Raw genomic sequence first — 26,578 nt, 5'->3', positions numbered from 1 at the left:
TACTAACTAGCAGACAGACTTCGCCAAATTCAGAAGCCTGGAAAGTAGTCAGTCCTAGATCCACCCTCTTTCTTTCTGACCACAAGAGTAGCCACGTAACTATAATGTCCTAGGCAAAAACTTTACACTATTCAAATATGTTCTCCCTACCCCTAAAAGCCCTCACTATACCAAGTGCTATGTGTCCCAAATTCATCCACTGGGGTTCTTGCCATAATCACTATTTCCCTCATGGCACCACTGCAGGATATAAGACAGAAATTGTGCTTCTATGACCCTCTATCTAGAACATGCCTTGTTAGTGACAGCTTGTCCACTAACAATGATGGGCGTTGCATAGCTAATCACAGAGACCCCTTAATGAAAATTCAACCCCACTAAGGCAGGTCTTTTCATGAATGTGAGGACATTGTCACTGTACTCAAGCTCTATGAATACCATCAGACCCTGGTCCTAAAATGATCCCAGAAAGCACTTCTGTAACCCACTTCAGGGTGAAACCCCATCCTCAGCTGAAAGAGACTAGAGCGTAGTAGGGAATCTTGCATACCATATATGCTGCAAAATCTAGTTCTACCTAGGCCTAACTAAGGGGTGGGTCTCAGCTTTCAGTCTATCTCTCCCTCTGTGTTCTATCTAAGATCTTTTATCCCATAAGAATAAAGTTTTGTGGTTTATTTTGGGGAGTAAAATGATGGTAACATAATACCATTACATCCCAGACAGTTGATAAATGGTTTAGGGTAGCAACTTAAGTTCCTTAAGCAAAACTTGACACAGTGGTATTATTAAACAACAGTGCTCAAGATTTTCCAATGAGGTACTGTTGACTCTGTTAACCTACCTACCTAGCTAAGTTTTCAATGGCACTCTGAGGTTTCACAGATTAGTAGTACTTTATGGAGAGGGGAGGTGAGTAATCGACAATTGTAGAATAACATGGTTATACAATCTGTGCATAATACAAATGGAGTTGCAACTAAATCATTACATGGTCATTATCCAATAATGCCTAAAGATGTCAGCAATGTGAAAATTTGTGATCAGGTATCACCAAAGTCCTTTCTTGATTTATTTCTAACCAAAGCTTACACTAAACAATGTGACAAGGTGATGAAAGAGAAAAAAAGTAAGGAAGGAAGAGAAAAGAGGAAAGAAAGAGAAGAAAGAGAAAGGAAGGAAGGAAGGAGAAAAGAAAAAAAGGGAGTTGTTTTTTTCTCTTGAAACTTTAAAGAGCTTACCAGATAGATCGTCAGCTGTTAGCCAACTCTCGAAAGTGGCAAATCCCTTGGCCACTGGAAAGTGGTCTATATGCATTGTTTCTAAAGAGTTTGTTTATTCAAAATACGTCTGGTTTTGGCATTCAGGCTGGGGGCTCAGGGGCAGTGGCTGAGGTCAGCACTGCGTACCGTTTAATGAAGCTCACTCTTGCCTGTGGTTTCTGAACACCATCAAATAGTGGTAACTGAGGCAGAAGGGTAAGTGGATGTGGACGTGAGGGAATTCTTGTAAAGGCTCCCCACTTGGCTTACACAGAATTAGAGAAATGGAGGCCTGCTTGCATTTGTTGGTGCACATTAGAAATAAATTTGGGCATTCAACTTAAAGAACTCACTAACGACAAGATGCACAAAGAAATGCTATTATGTATTTAGCACAGTCTTTGTAAGCTTGGCCGGGCAAGGAGGCTTATCAAAAGAAATATGTAAATAACACAACCTGCTTTACAAAGGAAAAAAGAATAAAATTAATCCAAGACATTCGTGGCGTAATACTATTTTCTGCCCTCGGCTTTTCTTTTTATAACTTGAGACAAGCAGCCTAACAGTCCAGCACAAACAATAGCACACTCCAAAAAAATCCAGACCCGGGGCATCCCTCCGTCCCTAGGAAAGAACTCCAAATGCGTCTCCAGCCTCACACACAATATTATTATGAAATCTGACATTGTCATAGCCAAATCCTTGGCTTGGGCAAAGTCTCCCCTTCCCCCTCCTTTGGGGGGAAAAGGGGGAAGCGTCGGGAGGGGTGGGGGAACCAAGCCAATCAAAGTTAAAATAAAGTCTCTTTCTAGCAAGACTACTGTCTATAACATGTTGTTCCTTATAGAAAGTGGGATATGGTGGCATTTGCTTGATTAACTTGCTCGACAAAAGTGACAGCTGCTGTGGGTGCATGCGGATAAGCTGCACGGCGCAGTTCCGCCTTTGTACATCTGTCAGCAAAAAGGGAAGAATAAAGAGTGAAAAGAGACAAATTGGTCCCAAAAGACACTCCATTCAACTTAGGAGGTTTGCCCCATTCAGGCGCTCGCTGTGCGCCTCAAGTACTGAGAGCTTATTCAATTTCATTCACTCTTTCGAATGAACCCACAAGTGTTTAATTTCTTATTCTGTCACCTCAAAAGGGTGGGGGTTGTGGGGAGGAAGGGGGAGGGAGCCTTGTGGACGGGAAGCATTGACGGCAAGGCAGAGTGATCCAGGCTTCACATATTAACTCATGGCTAATTTATGGTTTAACTCTCTGTGCTCAGGCCCTAGACCCATCTGAACACTTCAATGGGGGACCTGACGCAGACTTCTTACCTCCTGGCTGGTGGATCCCAAACCATCTGTAGCTATCGAGGGCACCCAGCATGTTGAATGTGTATCTTGTATAAGGACAATGGTCTGAGGTTTGTGCCTTTTACAGAAGTGAGATGGCTGGCTCCCCAGGGTAAGGTTTGGGTAAGTGATCTGGCAAGTGTGTGTGTGTGTGTGTGTGTGTGTGTGTGTGTGTTCATTCTCCCTCCCATAAAGAGAAAAAAAATAGAGTCATATGCAGTGAGAAGTAGAAAGAGGGGAATACGGTTTCCTGAGAGTAAAAATAAAGCAAGAGGAAAGGGCGCCATTGGAGGCAGAACCCAGCTGTACATCGTGAAAACACATGTTAACTTTTAAAAAGCAGCACTTTGTCTTTATTTTCCTCATTCCTGGGCCCCAGGCATCAGAACCTGTTTTCTAGACTCCCTTAATTGGGCAGTCACTATGGACACCCAAATGTTTCCTCCTAAGAGATCAAGATGCCCTCTCCATCCGCCTGTGCTGCCTGCCATGCTCTCCCCAATCTGCTGCCATCTTCCCTCCTCCAGCCTTCATGCCACTCTGCCTTCTCCTCCGAAACCAAACACCCCGCCCAGCTCCTGTGCCACCATCTGAATACTGTCCCTGCACCCAGTCCTTGTATGTTGACTGCTTTTTGGAAACCACTCAATGCCATATCCAGCTCCTAAAAAGATCATGCTCTTCCCTTATGAGAAATCATTCCCCAAAGAGCTCATGTTCACTGAATTGAAATAGATCTAATTTCAAAACTGCTTAGAGGACTTTGGAAAGTGTTCTTAACCCAGTTAGAGTTGTTGGGCCTTATTGTCCTCAAATTCTGGGATTCCAGACAGTACCTTCTAGATGGTATATTTGTGTCCTTTCGTTATCTGCTTGGAAACCAGCTGTGTGGTTTGATGTAAAGCATTCCATTTAGCTAGTCACCTGAATTTTTTCCATGTAATAGCCTGGAAATTATGTACATACGTACACCATGTGTTCGTATATTGAGAGTAATGATGAAAACCACCTCAGCCCAGGAAACCAACACCCTAAAGTCAATTTGAATTTTCCTAAGTAAGAACTTCAACTTTGGCTCACAAAACTCTAATGATTCATGACTCTAGAAAGTTTAATGTGTGCAAATTATGAAATTAGCCCTAATATGATTAACCAACCCTGTTTTAAGACGGCAAAGTTGGCACTCCACTTTATCTTTCCGTTCTGTACATGAGATACGATCCTTATTTTAGAGTATGATTTCTATAATCATTTCTATATGGTATGCAAATTCCTTATTCAGTTGCTTACGTCAATCTGCTTGCGAATTAATGCAGTTCACTCTAAATGCAGTTCCCATACCTAAGAAGCGATCAGGGGAGTGGGCAGATGCTGTTCGTGAACAATCTGAATTCAGTTCATACGCTGAATCCTTCTCCTACATCTTAAGTTCTTGTATGCATATCAGAGAATAGTTTTCAGATAAATTATTCCCACTGCTCACATGGATAATGGGTGGTAGGATGTGCCACCAAAACTGGAATTTTGTTTTTGACATAATTGAGCTTTAATAGATTGAGATGACTTGAAAATGCAAATTCAGATTATAACCATACATTTTCTCAAAACAGTAAGTTCCTTTGAGAAGATGGAGGCTAAGGGCATGGGGGTCCATTTTCTCAATGCACAGGGAGGCCTATGAATAAATCCCCCAACATATCCAGAGAAAAATAGGCCCCAGAAAAAGATATTGTTAACAGTGGTCAGTTTGTTCATGTCCAAACTGCACACCTGCCCTGGGAGACCCAGGTGGCAGACAAGGCCTGATTAGAAGCTGATTGGGGCTTAATCACATTGGACTCATTATTTATGTCTCTTGAAGAAAGAAATGGTCTGAACTGAGAAATTCAGGTACATAAGAGAGCCATTCCTTTTCTCTTACATATCACAGTTTCCTGGTTTGCTTGCAGAAAGTAAGGTGTCAGCTTCTGATGTTTGCCACAAAACTTTTCTATGTAACGTGTCACAAAATCCAGTTTTCCCGATTTTGCTGTGATAGGTCCTGCTGTTGAGTCAGGGGTATTAGAGCAGCTGGTATCTGGCCCATGTTCCGTTTCTCATTCAGGGTTTGACCATTGGTTACATTTTTATTTAATTTCTTAGACACTGCGCAGTTTCAGAAGTTATGTTGTGTACAGGCAAACACAGATATAATTGTGACATCTAAGTTAGATTCTTTCTTTCAAGGCAGCAGGGCCTTGGAGGATAATCAAAAGAGATAGAGGAGGGAAGGTATATTTTGAGATTTGGGTACATTGAGTTGAAGGTGGGAGGGTTTTGAAGGTTTTTGCCTTGCTCTTCATTTAACTTGATATTAATAGGGCATTCATGTAGTTATAGAAAACATTATTTATCAGCCGGGCTTGGTGGCTCACACCTATAATGCCAGCACTTTGGGAGGCTGAGGCTGGTGGATCACTTGAGCTCAGAAGTTTGAGACCAGCCCAGGCAACATGGAGAAATCCCATCTCTACAAAAAATACCAAAAACTACCACAAAAAAAAAAAAAAAAAAAAATTAGGGCATGGTGTTGCACACCTGTAGTCCCAGCTACTTAGGGTGCTGAGGCAGGAGGATCACTTGAGCCTGGGAGGTCAAGGCTGCAGTGGGCTGAGATTGCCACTGCACTCCAGCCTGGGTGACAAAGTAAGACCCTGTATCAAAAAAAAAAAAAAAAAAAAAAAAAAAAGGTAAAAAAGGAAAGAAAAGGAAAGGAAAAAAAAGAAAAAGAAAGCATGGAACTCACAGGCTTCACAATCTCTGAAGGCTCAGAAGTAGGAAAAATACAATAAAAATTAAAAGCCAATTGATGACATGAGATCACATTTCCTTTTCTTCCTTTTTCATAGAGAACAAATTCATATACATAGTATATACTATAGAAATGTAAAATAGGATTTAACAAGTCATTACTCCTTAAGGTTGTTAGGAGAAGTAAATGAGTTTCAGTCATTTAAACTGCTTAGAATTGTGCCTGATACATAATAAGTGCTCACTAAATACTTTCCTTTTTTTTTTTTTTTAACATACTAGGATCTCACTTGTTGCCCAGGTTGGCCTTAAATTTTCCTGGGTTTTAGTGATCCTCTCACCTCAAACTCCCAAGTAGCTGAGACTATGGGCACATGTCATTGTTCTCTGCATACTTTTATTATTATTATTGCTAGTTATTTTTATTGTTGTTTGTTATTTTTTTTTAGAGACAGAGTTTCACTTTGTCACCCAGGCTGGAGTGCAGTGGTGCAATCATAGCTCACCGCAGCCTTGGAACTCCTGACCTATAGTGAACCTCCTGCCTCAGTCTCCCAAAGTGCTGGGATCACAGGTGTGAGTCATTGCAATATTATTTAATGTCACTATAGAACTTTTTTCCAAATCAAATTCAATGAGACATAAACATCCTGAGAGAATTTAATGGGTGGCTCATGAAGAATAGTTCTTCTGTTCTGGCCAAGTGCAGTGGCTCATGCCTGTAATCCCAATACTTTGCGAGGCCAAGGCAGGTGAATCACTTGAGGCCAGGAGTACAAGACCAGCCCGGCCAACATAGTGAAACCCCATCTCTACTAAAAATAACAAAAATTAGCCAGGTGGGGTGGCACACACCTATAATCCCAGCAACTCAGGAGGCTGAAGCATGAGAATCGCTTGAACCTGGGAGGCGGAGGTTGCAGTGAGCCAAGATCGCACCACTGCACTCCAGCCTGGGCGTCAGAGCAGAACAGTCTCAAAAAAAAAAGAAAAAAAAAAAAAAGAATAAAAGAAAAATAGTTATTTCGTTAAATACATTTGGAAAAACACAAAGTTAAGTGGACTTCGCTACTACAGGACTTCTCAGAGCATTTAACATGCTAATGTGGCACAACAAATCAGAATCACCAATAGTGTTCAGACAGACTATAGCATACAGTATGCACACATGTATTCACACATACATTCACAGGCCAGTGAAAAATTCGAAGCTAGAAAAATGTATGTTTAGCTGGGCATGGTGGTGCACGCCTGTGGTCCCAGCTGCTTGGGAGACTGAAGTGGGAGGATCACCTGAGCCCAGGGAGGTTGAGGCTGCAGTGAGCTGTGATCGTGCCACTCTACTCCAGCCTGGGTAATAGCAGCCTGGGTGATGACAGAGTAAGACCCTGTCTCAAAAAAAGAAGAAAAATGTATACTAATGTCACTTTTAATTCCTTTTTAAAACTTAGAGTTAAATCCCTCTGAGTAGTCATTTTGTCCTGTCTGTGTTTAGCCCACTGATACGATAAAATAGCAATGGTCCCCCAGGAAGAACCTCCAGTTTTCCTCCTACCAAACTTTGAGAGACTATAGCTGGACATCTGGGTGGGAAATATGACTTTTCCTGCAGCTGGGAGGCTGCTGGTCTCTGATGCACACATGTTCTTTTCTTTTTATTGGGCATTGTTCGGTGTCTTCATGTTTTTGAAGACGTTCCACAGCCTCAAATCCATAAACTTCAGAACCACCTCAGATTCAAAAGGCGAAAGGCCCTTACTCAAAATTTCAAAACAAGTTCTTATCCTAGACAAAGAAAGGAGTCGTCTCTATTTTCATATACTTGGAGCTTTCCAGTCCAAGTATATGTCACCGTTTAAATAAATAAAAAGACACAAACTCTCTGGATTGGTTCAGCTGGGCTGGGAGCCCTGTGATAAGAGGTCACTGGTGTGAGTTACTATGGTAATTGAGTAGTATCAGCAATAGTTTTGCTCTCATGAGCATTAAAGCACATAATAATAGGCAAACAACAGTGGTTAAAGCAAGCAGGTAGGATTACTATGTTCTTTTGTCAGAAGTATATAATGTCTTGTAGTCAGTTTTAAAGACTTCTCAACCCCCAAATCCACCCCACCGTCACCTGCTGAGTAATTTTGTATGCTTAATCTCCTGCCCTCAACTCCAAGCTCTCTGCTAATTTGAGGCAAATGGGTATTTCTGACATTAAATAGGGCAGCAAGGAAGCTCTGACCTAGAAAACCCGCATTCTGAAGCACTGAGAAAAATATTCTTTCAACAATTTTGTTAAGACTCTTTTGAATGACGAGGGAAAAAGAAAAATAGCTTTCACCGAAACAGGAGGTTGCAACCTCCCAAGGAAGGGTATTTTGCAGAACAAGAAAAAAGGAAAGAAGAAAGAAAGAAAGAGAAACTTGCAGAGCATCCCCACTCCCAACTTCCCCCATAAAACTTGTCACTTCGCATTGCCATCCGCTACCCCAACAATAATCACTCCGTGCCTATTGCTAATTGCAAGCACAGCTGAGGCCCAGCGGGGAACCCTTGCACAGTCTCAGGCCTTTATACGAGGCTCAATCTGTTGTATGGCACTTGTTCACACACAAAAAAACTACCAGCAAAGGCAGAAAGAGGCAGAGTCACAGGTTTCTTGTAATCCCTCTGCCTCCCCGCTGACAGCCCAGCCCTAGAAGCATTCCTGGTTTTGTCCTCTTCTTTACAAAATCTGAAGTGACCTTAAGCTACGAGCATGTCAGCTTTTGAATGTGGAGTTGCCGGCTTCTTCAGGTGCATGAAGGAGTGGGGGGGCTACATCTGGCTTCTGCGTGTCTGTTTGCAGCACCCCTGGGGCGAGCTGTGGCTTCCTGTAACATGTAAAATATGAGTGTGAACTCAGGGTTCATGGCAAGGAACAGGAGGTCATGCCTCCATTCAGTTCTAAGTAAAGAAACTGGGAGTTTGCAGATGTTTTTCTGTATGTGTAATGACACCACCCCCCTCCCCAGCCACCGAGCAACGGAGCGCCGTTTTTTGATAAAATGTGCCACAATCAGTGTGCTACTTGCAGATTTATTCATATCAATTTTTGCAATTTATATATTCAGAGACAAGATTGCTATTTCGGCAACTTTATGTTGGATGTCGTACGTTTGCGTGTAGAGAAAGAGGGAAAGAAGTATGGGGCGGGGAGGGTGGGTAGAGAAAGAAAAGAAATTAAGCCTGTGCCTCAGGCCACCAGCTGGGGTGTTGTCAAGGAGACAAAGCATCAGACGGGAGGGTCTGTGTCCCGCTTTTGCCCAGCGGTCACTTCCTGCCCAGACTTGGAGCTGGGATATCTATTGCTTCTGGCCCAGAGGAAGGCCCATGAATGGCTACTTTGAGAGGAGAGTGGGTATGGTGGGGTTGGGAACAATCTCCCAGTAGACAAGGCCCAGACCACTTGAAGAAAGGTCTTCCTGTCCTCCCTGGAGGTCAAGAACAGGTAGGCCCGAGAAGAGTTTTGGTGTGGCCTCTATTTGGGCCTAGTGGGGGGCTCCCAGCCCTTCCTTCCCACCTTGCCACCCTCTGAGATGAGAAGGGAATTAAGCCTCCTGCAAAATTCCCGCTTGCAGAAATTTCTATTCCCAGACCCCAAAGCCTCACACTGTATTTTCACCAACAGAAGACATTGGTTGGGCGAACAGGGAGATTAATCCTCCCAAGCCTGGGGAATAAATGCCCTCAGTGGGACAGTGTTAATTGCTGAGCTTGGTGCAAAGATCATTTTGAGGCATTTAAGAAATACATGATTTTTATTAGTATAACTGTTCCACGTAGGAGTTATTTTTCAGCAAAGGGCAAAAGCTTTGCCTGCCTTGCATTATTAGCCTAATTCTACTTAATTGTTTCCTAAAATAAGGGCTTCCTGAACACACATTCCAAACCTTAATAAGTCTGTTGTGGTGGGAGTGATTCTGGATGGAGAGCTGTTGCCCTTTTGGGCAACTGGGGTCTCAGGGCTTATTGCTTGAGCAGATCTGTGCTTGAAAAATTGGAGCGGGGGCTGGTCGATAAGGGGCAGGGGAGTCTCTGTGAAAACATATGAGGTGACGTGGTACACAGTGTAAAAAAAAGCATCCTTTTCTTGTTGTTTGGACCCAATCCTCTATGAAGATTCTCAGTTCTCATCTCTGGGCTTCATTTAATTCTATTTCACAGATTTAGAAATGTTGGCCCTGTGGCATGTTTTAAATAAACCAAATAAATGACTGAGCAAATGCTACCAGATTTGTTCTTTGTTCTTCATAATCTCAAAATTCCGTGGAGCCTTGAGAGTTTGAGAAATTGCCTTGGTCCTGGGATTAAATGAAATGACCAAACTCATCTTACAAAGACATTTTTTTGTTTGCTTTTTTAAAGTATAGTTGGGTGTGCCAGATGAGACTATGTACATTGCTACATATCTGTTCTTTCTTAGGCAAAGTTTCATTTTAAGTATGGGAAGTGATTTTTATTTACCATCTTTCTTTTAATTGTCATAAAAGCACATAACAAAAAATATACTGTCTTAACCATCTCTAAGTGTACAGTTCAATAATATTAGATAGATTCACAGTGTTGCGCAACCGATCTGTAGACGTCGTTTCATCTCGCAAAACTGAAACTCTCTACCCATTAAACAACTCCGTTTCCCCCTCGCCTTAGCCCCTGACAACACTGTTCTACTTTCTGTTTCCATGAACTTGACTGTTCTAGATATCTCATATAAATCATACAGTTTTTATCTTTTCTTGACTGGCTTATTTCATTTAGCATAATGTCTTCAAGGGTTATCTATATCGTAGCATGTGACAGGATTTCCTTCCTTTTTAAGGAGGAGTAATATTCCATTGCATGCGTATACCACATTTTGTTTACCCACTCATCCTCTGATGGACACCTGGGTTGCTTCTACCTTCCGGCTATTGTGAGTAAAGCTGCTACGAACATGAATGCAGGAATATCTCTTCTAGATCCTACTTTCAATGTTTTTGCATCTATACTCAAAAGTTCCACTTTTGAGTAAGAATAAAGGTACTTACTCAGGTTGTGGGAACTGGAAGAGTGTTATTTGCTTTTGGGTTGGAGGCAGTATTCCTAATTGAAAATTCACATCTGTGCCTCTGCTTTCCCATCTTATGCCTTTGTGTCTTTAAGTCGGTATCAGTGAGTTGAACTTTGGCTTAGTTTTCTCATTTGAAGGTGGTACACCATTTCCAGCAATATCTTATGATTATTAGGAAAGATAGCCTTTCTGAGACCATCACACCTCCTCACTGATGACCACTTGCCATATTGAAAAGTGGGATTGGGTAGAATAAAGGGGGATTTTGTGACTTGTTGGGTTTTAGACAATCAGAGTGATGCAGAAGCAACATAGTATTTGTATTCTGGCTTTGGCTAGCTAAAAATTCCCCACAAGATGTGTCTTCCAGAGAGAGACCCCTAGACAGTTCAGAGAAGCTAAGCTTTGGATTAAACTCCCCTGCTTGATTTGCTTTTAGAAAGGATCTTTCTGGACTCTTACCTCCCCCTTGAAATTTCCCCCATGCAACAGGACTGACTTGGGTTAGAAGGCTGAAATGCATTAAGTCAGGAGTCTACATGTAGATTCATCCCTTTAATCATTCGTTTGAAATTTTGATGCTAAAGAATTACTTATTACACATTTTACAGAGTTGAAACTTGGTCATGAATAGATAACTGCTTATCTTAATAAAAAATCAAGATACTTAGGACCTTCCTAAGGAGGTTAAAATAATGATCCCAAATGCTAAATCCCTTATACCTTCCTACAGAAGCAGCAAATATTTTAAGCACTAACAATTTAAATATATCTTTTAAATTATTATGTCTTTTGCATTATCTCTTCCTAATGAGAAAAGGCTAAAGGCAAAGGAGGAGCTGAATTCTCTCGGCAGCAGGTTATGGAAAGCCATAGTATCTGAAGCTGTGGTTGTAGCACGTTGTCTCAGGTTCCTCCATCAGTGAGTCCTCAGGGAGCTGCCATCCAAACTTTAGGACCTGGCCATCCTGAAGAGCCACAGCACTGATAGCTTTGTAAAGACTTCAGTGGCATGGGTTTTTAGGTATCCAAAGAATTACGTATGTAAAAAAAAAAAAAAAATTCCTACCCTCAACTAAAAATGACACTTAGGGCAGCTGAGAAGGTCATTCTGATTATCTGTACCCTCTGATTTTGGTGTCTGTTTAGAGTTTCGGTGTCTGATTATAGCTTTGGTGTCTGATTATAGCTTTGTGCTGTTAGCTGCGCGTCCTGAAGCTGTGACTGGGAAATACCCATTTCTAAGAGCAGTTGTTTTGAAGGATGAAATCCTGAATTACAGCAACACGCAAGTAAGGCAGAAGATTGTATCTTTCAACGGCATACTGGTTTTTGAACGCACGTGGATGATATGCCCTTTTAGAAAGTATTTCTTCAGCCCTTGGGGAGCTTTGACAAATCTGGAAACTTGCTATGAACTGCGTGCCGTCCTTTAGTGCTTTGCCCACTTGGCATAGATGGCTTGAACGTGCCAGGGTTTCTTTGTCAGACCCTCTGTGAATCTTTGATTAGAACACCAAATACAACCAGATCCCTGGTGATCATTAGACCTGAGAGACCCAGGGGCTGTGGAATTTTGTCTTAGGCTAACGAAGCTACAGGGACTTTGGTGGACGTGTAAAGAAACCCTGAATGATGCTTTTCACATGTTCTTAAATTGCCCAAATTGTAAGGAAGAAATACACATTGAAAGCTTCAAACATAAAATATTTCATTACAGTATTTCAATATAGCAATTGAAATAGGTTGTAGGGATTTTTTCCCTTAACAAATAATAGTTCACTTTGTCACCAAAAACAAAATGAAGAACTGAGTCACATGGGTATGGTCAAAGTATTATCTTCCTTTTTGACTCCTTGCCAACAAACAAAATGTTATTTCATTAGCCCCTCTAGGCAAGATGCCGTGCCAGTCTCTCTGAGGTGCGGCTGTGTTGGGTTAGAGAAAGGAAACTTTCCAGAGAAAATATAAAAATCCTCCAGCATTCAGTTCAAAAACACCGGTTGGTTACCAAACAGTTACCAAATTACCTGCTTGTTCAGGCATTTTTAGAAAAACAGAAGCTGCTCAGAAAGGTGGGGTTTGTTTGTTTGTTTGTGTGTTTTCTCAGAGACAGGGCTTTGCTCTTTTCCCCAGGCTGGAGTACAGTGGCACAATCATAGCACTGGAACCCCAAACCCCTGGGCTCAAGCAATCCTCCCACCTCAGCCTCCTGAGTAGCTAGGACTACAGGCACACACCACCATACTTGGCTAATTTTTAATTTTTTGTAGAGACGGTGTCTCACTGTGTTGCTCAGGCTGGTCTCAAACTCCTGGCCTCAGGTGATCCTCCCTTTTTAGCGTCTTAAAGTGCTGGGATTACAGGCATGAGCCACTGTGTTTGGCCTGCTGCTCAGAAAGTTTTGTACAACCCTGAGTAGCTCACACTTAAGGAGATGTGATTTCTTATTTGGGAAGTGGGGTAGGACAGCATGGCTCAGATAATAATACCCAATACTTAGTATGTGCCTGGCACTGTAATAAGCACTCAGCACCTAAATAACTCATTTAATCCTAAGTATGTTTTATTATTATCTCCACTTACCAGATGAGAAAACTGAAGCACAGTGGTGTTAGGAATTTGTCAGGATCCAAACACAAGTGGTCTGAGTCAAGTGCATTTTCTTAGCCACAGGTTACACTGCCTTTCAGAATTTTAAATCGATGCTCCATCTCTTGCTAGCTGCTAGACCACTTTACTTTTGGGTCTCGGTTTCCTCATCTGTGAAGTGAAACTATGGATGATGGTAAAGATTCAGCTACAGCACTGTTTAGAATTTAGACATGAACTGCCCAGGCATTTAATGCTTTGCTTTCCTAATATAGATGGCTTGAACATGCCACTTTCAAAGGAAATACATGTTTAGAAATGAGCTAAGAAGAGAACTCAGTTCCTAGTGAATTTCAACTATCACTCAGGATGGAGATATATTGGACTGAGTCACAAGTTTTCAATCAAAGAAGGTGTGTGAAGGTGTGAACCATACCATTTCTGCATGGTATGTTTATTTGTTCTTAGGCCAAACACTATTATTTTTTAAAGAGCTCATTTTTATGATATTGGACTAAATATTTCCCTCGCTTACAGGCATGGGGCAACATATCTTGTTGGGAGTATGTGTGTGTGTATATGTATGTGTGTGTGTGTTGCTAAAAGTGATTTACTACAGTATGTATGTGTTTTATACTTCAGTAAAATTTTCCTGTGAAGAAAAAAGCAACACAGGAAGAACTGAGTTTGGATTAGACTATTTTGACTGGATTTGTGACTTTGCCTAAAACTCTTCTCTTCTAGTACTTCCTGATGACATTTTTAATTTCACATGAGACAATTTTTTCCCTTGACCTGAAAAGGCTCTACCATTTTGCTCCCCTTATTCACTAAAAATTTTAAAGCCTACGATATATAATTTTTCAGAAATTTTGATCAATGTTATAGCTTTTCTATCTCTGAAACTGTTAGGAATATTCAATCATTGTGATGAAGGCAACTTTTCTAGTTTCTCCCACTAGCAATTGATGAGTTACCAACCTAAAATAAAATAAGAAGACGAGGTAGAATGATAGGGGAGAAGAAAAATTGTGTTGATGTTAGTTAAGAAATAGTAGCCTTCAGCCTCGTTCACCTTTTTCTAATCATTTCCCTTAAGAGTCAGCAATGATTGTCTCTCATCCATCAATTCTTAAGGCTGTTGAGTGGTTTTCCATGGGGATGCCCCTGAGTCCCCACACTCTGCTTAGCAACTTCCTATGCTCATAAAATGTAGAATCTTTTCAACACCATGCCAAGCTCAGGCTCTGAGAGAAACACTTTCAACAGCATTGTCCTACCCACACACTTCTTTGAGAACTTCAGAGCTGAATGAATTTGCTCTAGGGACACCTAGGACTAGAGCTGTTTCTGTGTAACCAATCCATTACTTCTATAAAGTACCAAGTTGAATGCAAACAACTTATACAGATTTAGTGGCAAATAACGAACTTAAAACTTGTCCCACCACTTACTAGTTGTGTGACCATAGGCTGCTTATGTAACCTATCTATGCCCTTTTCTCTCATCTACAGAGCAAGGCTGTTAATAGTGTCAACATCTTGAGTTCAATTCAATGATTGAACTATATAATGCTTGTAGTATATTTTGTGCAGTGCCTGAACATTATAAGAACTCCATGTTCAATGAGTAGGCAACTATTTTTATGAATTGTACATGCACGTGAGTGCACGTGGGTGTGTATTAGGAATCCTTACAAAATAGTACTTTGCTAAAAACAGTAGACTCTAAAGTCCTATGGAATGGTCTGGTCTGACAGGGGTTTGTGTAAGTTAAAGGGATAAATTACCCTTGTGACAAGTGAGTATGAAAATACAGTCAGTGGTTCCATCTCCTCGCAGCCACTACTCCTTGTTTCCACTGCTACTCATCTGTGATATGTAGCTTGCTCTGAAAACAAATGTACCATTAACAGTAATGTCTTTTTAGGATATCAAATTAACATCAAGATGTTGGGGGTCAGGAATTAAGACTCATGTAAATGAGGGTGGCTATCATGACAGAAGACATAACTGCAGTAGCAGTCATTGTGGCAACACTCTATATATTATCCAGAGCTAAATGAAAGCCCATTTTCTGTGAATCCTATAATGTCCAATAAGGTGTTAATTACTCATCTTGTCTCTCAAGCCCACATCCCTTCCAGGGGGTAAAGTTTCCAGGGGAACAGTGAACCCAAGAGGAGGGCTAGGAAGAGGTAAATGAGCAACTTTTCGATCACAAAATTTAAGGGAGAACCAAAAAAATGTAGTAATGAAGATAAATAACATTTTAATACAACATTTTTATAAAATCAAAATTAGTGCAAAAAGTCCATGATGACTGAAATATCAAAATTTTAATTAAAGACAGGAGCTGATCCTGCGCTTGTACAACCCTGCCCTATTCCCTCACCCTAACGCTGGCCATAGTGAACCCGAATGTTAAAGAAGAAACATTTTATGTTTAAGGATTTCTCTACACGAAGTCAGTATGTTTGCAGGGCAGAATGGGTGACCCAAGTGTATCTGTATATTAATGATCTACGCTTCTACTAGAAAGGGAGGATCAAAACAAATGTCTTTCTGTCACATATGGAAAATATGTCCAGCTAGGCGCAGTGGTTTATGCCTGCAATCCCAGCACTTTGGGAGGCCAAGTTGGGTGAATCATGAGGTCAGGAGATCGAGACCATCCTGGCTAATATGGTGAAACCCCATCTCTACTAAAAATACAAAACAAAAATAGCCGGGTGTGGTGGTGGGTGCCTATAGTCCCAGCTACTGAGGAGGCTGAGGCAGGAGAATGGCGTGAACCCAGGAGGCGGAGCTTGCAATGAGCCAAGATCCCGCCACTACACTCCAGCCTAGGCGACTAAGCAAGACTCTGTCTCAAAAAAAAAGAGAGTATTTCCATGGGCCGGGTGCAGTGGCTCACACCTGTAATCCCAGCACTCTGGGAGGCCAAAATGGGCAGATCACCTGAGGTCAGGGGTTCGAGACCAGCCTGGTGAACATGGCAAAACCCCATCTCTACTAAAAATACAAAAACTTAGCTGGACTTGGTGGCTTGTGCCTGTAGTCCCAGCTACTCAGGAGGCTGAGGCAGGAGAATCACTTGAACCTGGGAGACGGAGGTTGCAGTGAGCCAAGATCATGCCACTGCTCTCCAGCCTGAACACAGAGTGAGACTCTGTCTCAAAAAAAGAAAAACAGACAAAAAGAAAGTATGTCCATGATGTTTCTGAGAGGAATAACAAACTGGGTAAATTTTATTGAGTCCTTGCTATGTGACACTCACTCTGCTAGGCACCCCACATAAATGATTTCTTTTAATGCTCACAGTAATCCCGTGAAGAGAGTACTGGTATTAACTCCCAGAGGAGACTGAGGGTCAGAAAATTAAGTAATTTCCTTGAGGTTACCCAGCTAATAAGTAGCCAATGTAGGCTGAAGCTGTAACTCACTCTACAGGGTTTGAGAAATCACTCATTCTGTGTCTGAATCTTTTTAATTCAAGACTTACATATAGGTCAATATAGTTTAAAAAGTGCTTTATGAACCCAAAGTTTGGGTTATGATCTACCAGAAAACAACTTTACAACACAATTGCACGGTTAAGGAGCTACTTGTGTGTCCTATAAGGCATGCATACAATTCCAGAAATATTCCAGTGGGAATAATTTTCTTCACCACCACATGACTTTCCCTGGTAACGTGTTCCGCTTTCTCCCTTGTTTTGGGGGATCTTTTAGGTTGAGAGAGGGAGAGAAAAAAGGGAAGAAAGACAATGATGATGATGATGATGACGATGATGATGATGATGTTGATTGCATTGGTGGAAGTAGTGGTAGCTAACATTTATTGAGGCCTTATGTGCCAAATGCTGTTGTGAGTGCTTTGTGAGCATGATTTCATTTACCCATCAGAAAAAGCCTATAAAAGGCTAGTTAGTCCCCATTTTCATCAGGAAACTGAGTCTTTAAGAATGTAAGTAACTTGCCCAAGATCACAAACCCAGGTGGATGTTAGGGCCTGTGCTCCTAACCTCTACACTGTAGAAGGAAAGAATAATTAAGTGGCAAATTTTTAGATCAGCCTTCCAGCTTCTTTTAAATAGAGCCTTCAGATCCAGTTCAGCTATTGAAGAAGTTCCCACCTTTCCAAGAGCCTTGTTGTCTATGATGGCATCCTTTTGAGTGACAAGTTCAAAACCTTCACAGAATTTTCCCCAGAGGGCATATTTTAAAGGAGCCCACACTGTTGGGGGCTTTATTTCTTTAGTGGTGTTTTTTAGGATTAAAGTAGCTTTATTTAGCAAGTTTCAAATTAATATACTTGAATTAAGGGAAGGCAGTAAAGGAGTAGAAATTATACTTAAATACTTAGTACATGTCGTCAGCCCACAGTTCTTATCTCTACAGACTTAGAGTATATTTTACCGAAAAGTTAGTGCCCAGGGGTTAGGGTAGCTCTGGAAAAGGCATATCTGAACCAAGGACTAAACAAAATGGGGAGGACTTACAATATTTTATTAATTTCCTCTTTTGAAGAATCATAACAAATCTGCTGCATTCCCATCCATCTCAAATAAAGCAAATCCAGTTAATAAGCACTGTAAGCCCCTTGAGGAAGAGCAGAACAACCCAGACACCAAAGATTGTGCTGATAAATGTTTAATGACTGGCTTTCTGGGAGGGAAAAAGCCCTGGTTTGTGGCATTTGCCAATTCCCATGATGATAAAATCCCCACGAAGGCCTATTTCTAGCTATCAATGTGATATCCCTAAATGCGGAGTTGGGAAGAGATGTGCAAGATCGGCTGTCATGACCAGCAAACACACTACTCCATCCCTTACGGAGGAGGAATGGAAGACAGTCCGCTCTTTCAATGCAGTGGCTATCGTGGAGAGCTCCTGCTTCTGGAGGCACTCACTGTGTGACACCGGGCAAGTCACTTCACCTCTCTGGGCCTTTGTTTCCTCCTCTACAACAGATAATGTGGAAGATCCCCTGTACCTCTAACATTTTAAAGTTCTAGAAGGCAATGCCTCCTGCTTTTTCCGACATCCAAATGCCTTGAAGCGCCTTTCTGGAAAACCAAGTTAGCACTGTGCTGCATCCAAAAGTGCCTCCAATTTCATCTCCTGAGCATAAGGTTTGGAAAGGAGTGACTTACTCCCTTTTGCCTCTTTAAATGTGTAGCCAATGGGGCATCATACATTTTTTACACTTCTTTTGCTAGATGTGAGATCCAGGAAGGAAAGCATGGATGTTCCAGGGCTTTCTTGTTCTCCTGGGGTGGCAGGCTGCGTGTGATGCACTGAGCCATTGCTGTATGCAATTTCTACCTCTCTACCCTTTCGGCAGCCGAGCAAGATTGTTGATAGTCTCCTACCTTTTTATTTTTATTTTTATTTTTTACTATCCGGAAGCCATTTACAAGAGTGGGAACTGCTTACATAAAATGGAGGGGCGGCGGGGGGTTGTGTTATTTTTTTTTTTTTTTCCCTGAAAGGTGGCACGTCTCTCAGCAAAGAGAAAAAGGCATGTTGCACAAGGCTTGCTGGCAGTGATATAAGCCAGCGCCGGTTTGCCTGTTGTCACAGCCAAAGCAAAATGCCACCTCTGCCTAGAAGCCAGAGTGCCACACTCCTCTTTTGTGTCCCTGAGATGTACCCACGATGAGGCCCTGGAATTGTAGGTTTGGCCAGGAGGGTGCCAGGATTGCTCGAAGGTCATCTTCCAGTCCCAGGAGGCTGGGGGTAAGGGGAGGTTGATCATAGTTCTCAAAATAGATCTTTTGAGCCCCCCAGATTACATGTCAGCTACAGCTAGTAAATGTGGAATTTGAGGCCTTGGGTTAGCACAAGAGAGCCCCCCAGGTGCCAGGAGTAAGGTAGGGCTGCAGGAATACCAGTGACCCAGTGATCACCCTGTCCCTGGGCCGCTTCTTAACAAACCCAGATGCAGTAACAGCAAAAGCTCCAGAATCCCAAGGCAGGAGGTGCCAAAAACACCCCCCAACAACCACTACCAAAAAATTTTTTTCAGTAAAATGTTCTCACCCCTAGAGGGGAAAACCTGTCCATGCCTGAAGCAGCTTGACCCCAGCAAACACCCTGCCTCCCTGGAGTGAACTGCAAATCTCAAAAAAAAAAAAAAAAAAAAAAGGACTTCCTACCCCTCCTGCTCCCTGGGGAGGGACAGAAGGTTCCTAAAACTGACAGTTTCGCCTCCATGATCTTTAAAAGAGCAGAAGTTGGCTGTGAGGCTGCAGTGCTGCCTCGATTGGGGTAGTGTGGTCTCTGCTGCGGCTGGGCTCCAAGGAGAGCCACAATTGGCTCTGATGAGGAAGGAGCCTAGAAATGAAAGATTGCAAAGAGGGCTTCTGTACACCATGGCTGAGACTGTGTCGTTTCTTGCAAGGTGAAACTTGGCAGTTCTACCTTGCAAGTAAAAACCTAAATTAATTTTTTTTAAAAGAAATTAAGTCAGAAACAAGGCTTCGGAAAAACTGTGAGTGTTAGGCATAAACTGATTTTGGATGATCTTTAGGTGAGAAAGGGTGGAGTTACCATCAGAAACATGTTTTTATTTATGCTTTACGAATCCCCACTGGTGTGCGATGTGTGTGTGTGTGCGCGCGTGCATGTGCGTGTGTATTGGTTAGCATGAGAGTATGCATCATCTCAATTCTCTAACCAATCTTTCTTTTTTGCATCTTTTCTGTGCACAGTTCATATAGATCCCCTATAAATAAATATATAGGTCCATCCACACCTTTTCATTTTATTTGTAAATTGTTTGGTATAAGCGGCAGAGCGTAATGAAACCTGGTGAAGTTTAAAAGATTAGATTTTTTTTCATACTGACACTTCATAACACTGTTCATATGTCTCCGAGTGAGATTTATGAATATATGAGCAGTGCTGCAAAATTATACTGCACCAGAGACTTCCTGCACCACAGGGGTGGCAGTCTAAAGTGACACAGCTTCAAGCATTTTTCACAGACAAGAAGCAAAATTTAACCCCCTTAAGGGGAAGTATGATTTCAACAGCTTGAAATGAGCTCATTTGTAGATGGTTTTTTTTCTCTCATCTTCCATAATTTTTTGGTGTTAAGATTAAAACAGATTGCACAGCCAATGTAAGGGCACATAAGCTGCCCAGAGTACAGTTTGGCCCTTAAAGAGAAATCTTCATTCATTGTCTTTATCAGCACTCCTCAATCAGGTAAATGAAGATAAACTTGCCCCTAAATTCCTAAGGCTGTCAGCCCAATTTCCAGTATTGTACTTAGCAGACAGGATGTGGAATGTTCAAATGGTAAGTGGCAAGGAACATCAATTAATCCAGTGGAGAGGCCTCATCTCTCTGGCACCAAAGACAGTGACATTAGAAAATAATTAGTGTCTTGAATCTAAACGGTGTAAAATTGACCAATAAAAAAAAGAAAATCAGAAGAGTGAAAGATGGTCTTTACGAATTGAAACATAAGAAATGTCTATCGTGGAAGAGTTCAATTAGATTCAGAGTCCAAACTGGTCTCTCTTAGATTGGTCCAGTATCCAGTACCTTGTAATTTTGTATAAACTAACGTTCATTGATCTCTATGCTCTCAAATTCTCTTTAACCATTTTGTTTCCTCCTGGAACAGAGTGGGGTACTCAGACATTGCCTGCTCTCTCTCTGCCCTATAAATGCTCCATGATGTGTTGGCTGGAGAACGTTTGTCTCTTTTTTCAGCAATGGTACAACAGCTCCATGAACGTGATCTGCACCTGGTTGACGGACCGGATGGACTTACAGCTTCACATTTATCAGTTGAAAACACTAATTAGGATGGTAAAGGTAAAAGAAAAAAATAATTATTCTTCTTTGCAAATAGCTTACTGAAATACATTTCATTGGCAAGCCGCAGAGCTTGCTTAACACAAAGAATATTAGTTTACATATAAAATAGTATCTCACACAAGAAAAACCTATGCAATTGTTTTGTGAAGCGTGATAAACGTGTTACTCAGACAGCAGAGGGAAATTTAATACAAATGAATTTGATATCATTTTCCAGAGAGGAAAAATACTTTGTTTTTGCCGTGCAAAAGTACTGCAGAGGCCATCGTGTCTTTGCATTAGACTTTCAAAAACTGGCTTTTGGTGCCATTATGTTAATCACATCCATTACCAGTTTCGTTTATAGTTTAATTAAATAAAATTTTGCCACTATTAATTTAATAGAAATATTTACCCCCAGCTATTTCTAAATATGTCCTGTGATCATTATCAGAATGCAAATCAATATTGTTCTCATAGTTAATTGAAGTAGTTCCTCTTACAATGCGTGTATACAATCAAATGTAAAGGATCGCAAAGGTGAGATAACATACCCTGAAAGTAGCTTTTTCCCTTGTTCTTGTGTGTGCGCCTTGGACTAATGATAATTATTTCAGCGTGAAATCTCAGTGGTTTACATGAAATAATAAGATCACAGAAGGGGGTAAATACATTTTTGATCATTTCAGTTTCCATTTGATGCTTCACCATAGAGGGTTTTAAAACATTCGTATGCAAAAATCTCATTCAAAGCACAAAGTCCTTTAAAATATTTTAACAATAAACGTAGCTGAATGTCTTATTTCTTAACAGTTTACCAAAAGTCCCTGCAACACCCACTCCTGGACACCCCACCCCCACCCCATTTCTTAGTCTCTTTTGGATCAGTACCATTTCACTTTACCCCAGAGCTTACGGACAACCAATTGCTGTTCCGTTGTGTGTAATTAAGGAGAATTATTATTATCTGCATTTGATCTCACAAAGCATCCGCCTGGGAAAAGTTATAGACAGCAGTATATTACAGCTCTTAAAAAAGGAATGTATACACTCAGACTATGGACCCAGCCTCCTTTTCACATTTTTTTATTTCAGTTCCTTAGGACCAGCTCAATAGTCAAGTGGTCACCTGACCACTTGAATTCCATTTTCTGTGCATAAATACACTTTGGGAAATTTTTCTGTTTGACCCTTATTGGGTAGACGTGAAAAGAAGATATAATTTTAATACTTAAAAATTGTCTTCCCATTATTTCTATTTCCAAATTGGTATTGGAAATTAACAATATTTTACGAAGGAAAAATATAAGTCAGAGGAGAGGTTTAATCTTAGCCTTTTGCCAAAAAAAAAAAAAAAATTTGATATGAACCACAGAGAAGGGATACAGAAATGTCACTGCCAAGGGAACCCCTTCACTTTAGCAAAAAGTGGGTTCCGCTTAACTAATGCCACAACTCAGAGCTATGAAGCAGAATTCACAACCTTTAAACCAAGAACATCACCCAGAGGCCTCCTCCTCCAGGGCAAATTTCCAAGGATAATTGGTTTTCTTTCTTGCATCAACAGCCACTTCATTTCTTCATCCATTCATTCATTATTCAGCAAGCATTTATTTATTCATTCAACATTGGATAAATATTAGGTGAGCCTCTACTTGTATATTACCAGATGGAGGATTCAAAAATGACTAGATGTGGTCTCTGCACTTAGGCATTGAGAGTCTAGTTGGTATACACATTGCTATGGAGTTTGAATAAAAAAGAGAATACTCAAATGCTTTTACCTTTATTTTCCCCATCATATTCTGGCAACAATTATGTTATTCTGAGTGGCAACAGAACAAATGATTGAAAAGTATAAAAATTTAAGTTAATTGTCTGGATATCTGGTCCACACCATGCCTAACATTTACTCAGTCTCTTACCTGTCCCCATCAAAGTGAAAACACAGTTCAGGTAGCTGTCTAGCTTCCTCTTCTCGGCAAGCCTTGCAGGTTGATGCATGATTGAGGATGACCTTGTAATTTAATGTCTAAACCAGATTACTTTTATGTTATTGGACTTCACTAAGCTGAACTGGGTTCACTCGTTAACTCTATAGTCATTACAACATGTGACCTTCAAGAGGGGTTGACATTATGATTGTTACTATCATGACTGCATTAGATGGACTATTAAAAATAGAAATAATGGGCCGGGCGCGATGGCTCACGCCTGTAATCCCAGCACTTTGGGAGGCTGAGGTGGGCAGATCACAAGGTCAGGAGATCGAGACCATCCTGGCCAACATGGTGAAACCCCGTCTCTACTAAAAACACAAAAATTAGCTGGGCATGGTGGCGGGTGCCTATAATCCCAGCTACTCAGGAGGCTGAGGCAGGAGAATTGTTTGAACCCGGGAGGCGGAGGTTGCAGTGAGCCAAGATGGTGCCATTGCACTCCAGTCTGGGGTACAGAGCAAGATTCCATCTCAAAAAAAAAAAAAAAAAAAGAAAAAAGGAAAAGAAAAAGAAAAAAGAAATAATGATGGGAGTGGTGTTGATGTATGTTAGCATTCCTTGTCTTGCCCCTTTAGCAAGTTTCCTATATCAATAGGAGAAACAAACAGCAGAATCAGTAGCTGAAATGATATGCAGTGTGATGAGGAGAGTTGTAGTTAGAGAGAGACCTTTTAAAAAAAAAAATTACGAAGTAGACAACAGCCAGATGATTCTGGTCATATTCAATTAACACTGAAGGATTTCTAGAAAAACAGTCCTTGAGATACCTAAGGAAATCTGAGAGAAACCGCCTGAAGGAACAAAGAAAGAACTTGTGATGCGGTAATACCAAGCCATTGTTCTTGAAAAAGAGCCAAATTTCTTCCCTGAGACCATAAAGTTGTGAACGGAATAGATACAGTTCTTTCCCAAGGAGATAAGAAATGAGTCACATGCCTGCAACATATTGATGAGGCATTAGCGCTCCATCTTTCTCATAATTGCTGCTGCCTGTGATAGGTTTCATATACCAACATACATATGTCTGTCTTGTGAATGAGACAGAGGGATATCAGTACAGCTCATGCAGTTACAAGACTCAAAAATACTAAAACCAGACTGCAACAGAAATCACAAAATACCATAATCGCTCAATCCATTATTTATATGTTATAGCCCTTTCCTGTGTCTATCATATTACATTACACTAACCTAAGAGAAAGAACCAGTCCACAAAAGGAACCAAAACAATTATGGAACATTTCCCTTTATGGAACTGAATAAACACAAGCTTATGTTCTTTGCTTTGTCTCATCTAATATAGTTTATCCTGTCACTATTTCTCATTTTCTGTCATTCAAAGGATCTCAATTTTCAATACAAGTGAAATCTAAGCACAGTGGCTTTTTATTTGACAATGCATAAAGTGTGATGTTTAGCTGAAGGTCAGTGCTCTCACACCCACACCTGCTTTTACCTTCTCCATCCCCATCATGGAGATGAGATCTCTCTTATCACTGTATCTTTTCCCTCCTTAGAAAACCTACAGAGATTTCCGATTGCAAGGGGTCCTGGACTCCACCTTAAACAGCAAGACCTATGAAACAATCCGAAACCGTCTCACTGTGGAGGAAGCCACAGCATCAGTGAGCGAAGGTGGGGGACTGCAGGGGATTAGCATGAAGGACAGCGATGAGGAAGACGAAGAAGACGATTAGACCGTTTGGTCCTAGAGTCCGCTGGGACAGAGTCCTGTAATCAGTGCATGTCCTTAGTCTGTTAGTTAAACCCATTAGGGAATTTTCTGTCAACTACCATGCCCATGAGATGTTTATCAATACAACTGCCATTTTAGCTATGTGGTACCAAGATTAGCAAATGACCTTCATATCCACTGATTTCCTGATGTCCATGTCTATATGTTTACAAGCAATATGGAGCACCATTCTTTAAATACTGTTCATGGAGAATACATAGTCTTACCACTAGGCGTGTCCCTGTTATCAGCAAAGATCAATGATGCTTCATTCATGTACTGTGTATGCATTGGTGGTAAATGGATGTGAGGGCAAGTATACCAAGTACATTCACTGTGTTTCACGTATGTGGATGCCAGTTAATTAAATGAGTACATAAATAAATTAATTAAAACACATAGATCTGCTTTGTGTTTTTATTTTTATTTTTTGAAAAACAAAAGGCAAGTCTCCAACGATCAACTTTTGATTCTTTCTGCTCCCCTAAAACTAAAAAATGAACCCCTTGTGTCCTTGTTAACCCATCCTTTCATTTACTCAAATAATTAGCCCAAAAATGATGGCTACATACCAATGGATTGATTCTCTTAATTGCCATGGCAAGTGGGCAATCCTATCGTGACTTAACATCAAGCACACAGTTCAAAACTACTGTCTTCTGTCAAAGTTTTCTCCTCTTAAATGTTATTTTGCTTTTATGTCTCAACTGTGTATGTAAAAAAAAAAAAAAAAAAAAAAAGAATATTTAAATTACAACCCTAGACTAAAAAATGTGTTTATAATAAGATGTGGATATTTCCTTCAGTAGATTGTAACCATAATTTAAATTATTTTGTTCCACACTGTTTTTTATATCTGTCATGTACATTGCATTTTGATCTGTAACTGCACAACCCTGGGGTTTGCTGCAGAGCTATTTCTTTCCATGTAAAGTAGTGGATCCATCTTGCTTTTGCCTTATATAAAGCCTACAGTTATGGAAGTGTGGAAAACTGTGGCTTCTCAATAAATATTCAAATGTCCTAAGAATATACGTTTGGGTCTGTTTTTCTCTGTCTTCTTTGAATGCCAGAACTGAAACACAACAAGAAGAAATAGGAAAGGGAGGGAAGAGGTAATTTTCATAGAGTGTTCTTGAAACTGTTGGAGTGGGTCGTTTTCAAATGCTCGTAGTTCTCCATGAGAGACTGCCTAAAATTCCGCTAATTCAGACTCCACTAATTCAGAATCCGTGGGCATTTGGACATGTTGGACAGATTACGCTTGCATTATAGGATAAATAAGGGTTTGCTAAGCAAGTAAGTAGTGTAAACGAGAGAAATGTTTCTCCTGTACGAAGAGAAGGCCAACAAACTGTTTTTAAGCACCACTTTAACAGCAGTGTTTGCATTCAAACAAAGTGTGTGCCAATTATATATGATTCTTATATATTTGTTAAAGCATTTTACAAGATTCTCTAAGACATGGAGTACTCTACTCACTCCTCAGGCCCTGTCAGCAATATAATCACCTAAGTTTGTAAGAAATTAAACATTTTGTAGCCTTGTTTGCTTTATTTGCGTCTGTCCCTAAACCAGGCTGATCCTTCCTGGAAGCTGACTGAGGCTTTAGGGAAACAGCTACTTTTCCAACAGAACCAGGTAGAATGGTCACCAGGTGTTCTCTACAAAATAACCACTTTAGACAACATGTCTTGCTCTGTTTACTTGAGGTCTGCAGGTACAAGGCAACAGTACTTCCTGCCGTTGTGGGCTTACAAAAAGAGGTCCTATTTATTGAACAACTATGCTATGCCAGGCATTCTGCATATATTACCTCGTTTAAATCTCACAACAACCATAAGAGGAGAGAACTATTGTTATCCTCATTATAGATTAGGAAATTAAGTTCAAAAGGGTTATGCTAACTTGCCCAATAGTTAACTCTATGCAGAAGCACTAATCCAGAGATAAGAGCGT

General features: G+C 40.8%; 1 protein-coding gene across 13 annotated transcripts in view; it reads left to right on the top strand.

Moving 5' to 3' along the window:
• CADPS (calcium dependent secretion activator) overlaps nt 1–25,649 on the top strand; it is a 483,238-nt gene extending 457,589 nt beyond the window's left edge. For all 13 annotated transcript variants that reach the window (XM_050781204.1, XM_050781210.1, XM_050781212.1 and 10 more), the window contains 2 exons: nt 20,798–20,902; nt 24,402–25,649. In XM_050781204.1, the coding sequence (XP_050637161.1) occupies nt 20,798–20,902; nt 24,402–24,581 (285 nt within the window). In that variant the 3' untranslated portion in view covers nt 24,582–25,649. The remainder of the gene's footprint in view (nt 1–20,797; nt 20,903–24,401) is intronic.
• The last annotated feature ends 929 nt before the right edge of the window (nt 25,650–26,578 follow it).

The sequence above is a fragment of the Macaca thibetana genome, chromosome 2 (genome assembly GCF_024542745.1).
Source record: "Macaca thibetana thibetana isolate TM-01 chromosome 2, ASM2454274v1, whole genome shotgun sequence".
In the NCBI taxonomy this organism is placed as follows: domain Eukaryota; kingdom Metazoa; phylum Chordata; class Mammalia; order Primates; family Cercopithecidae; genus Macaca; species Macaca thibetana.
This window is presented reverse-complemented; position numbering and strand designations above follow the sequence as displayed.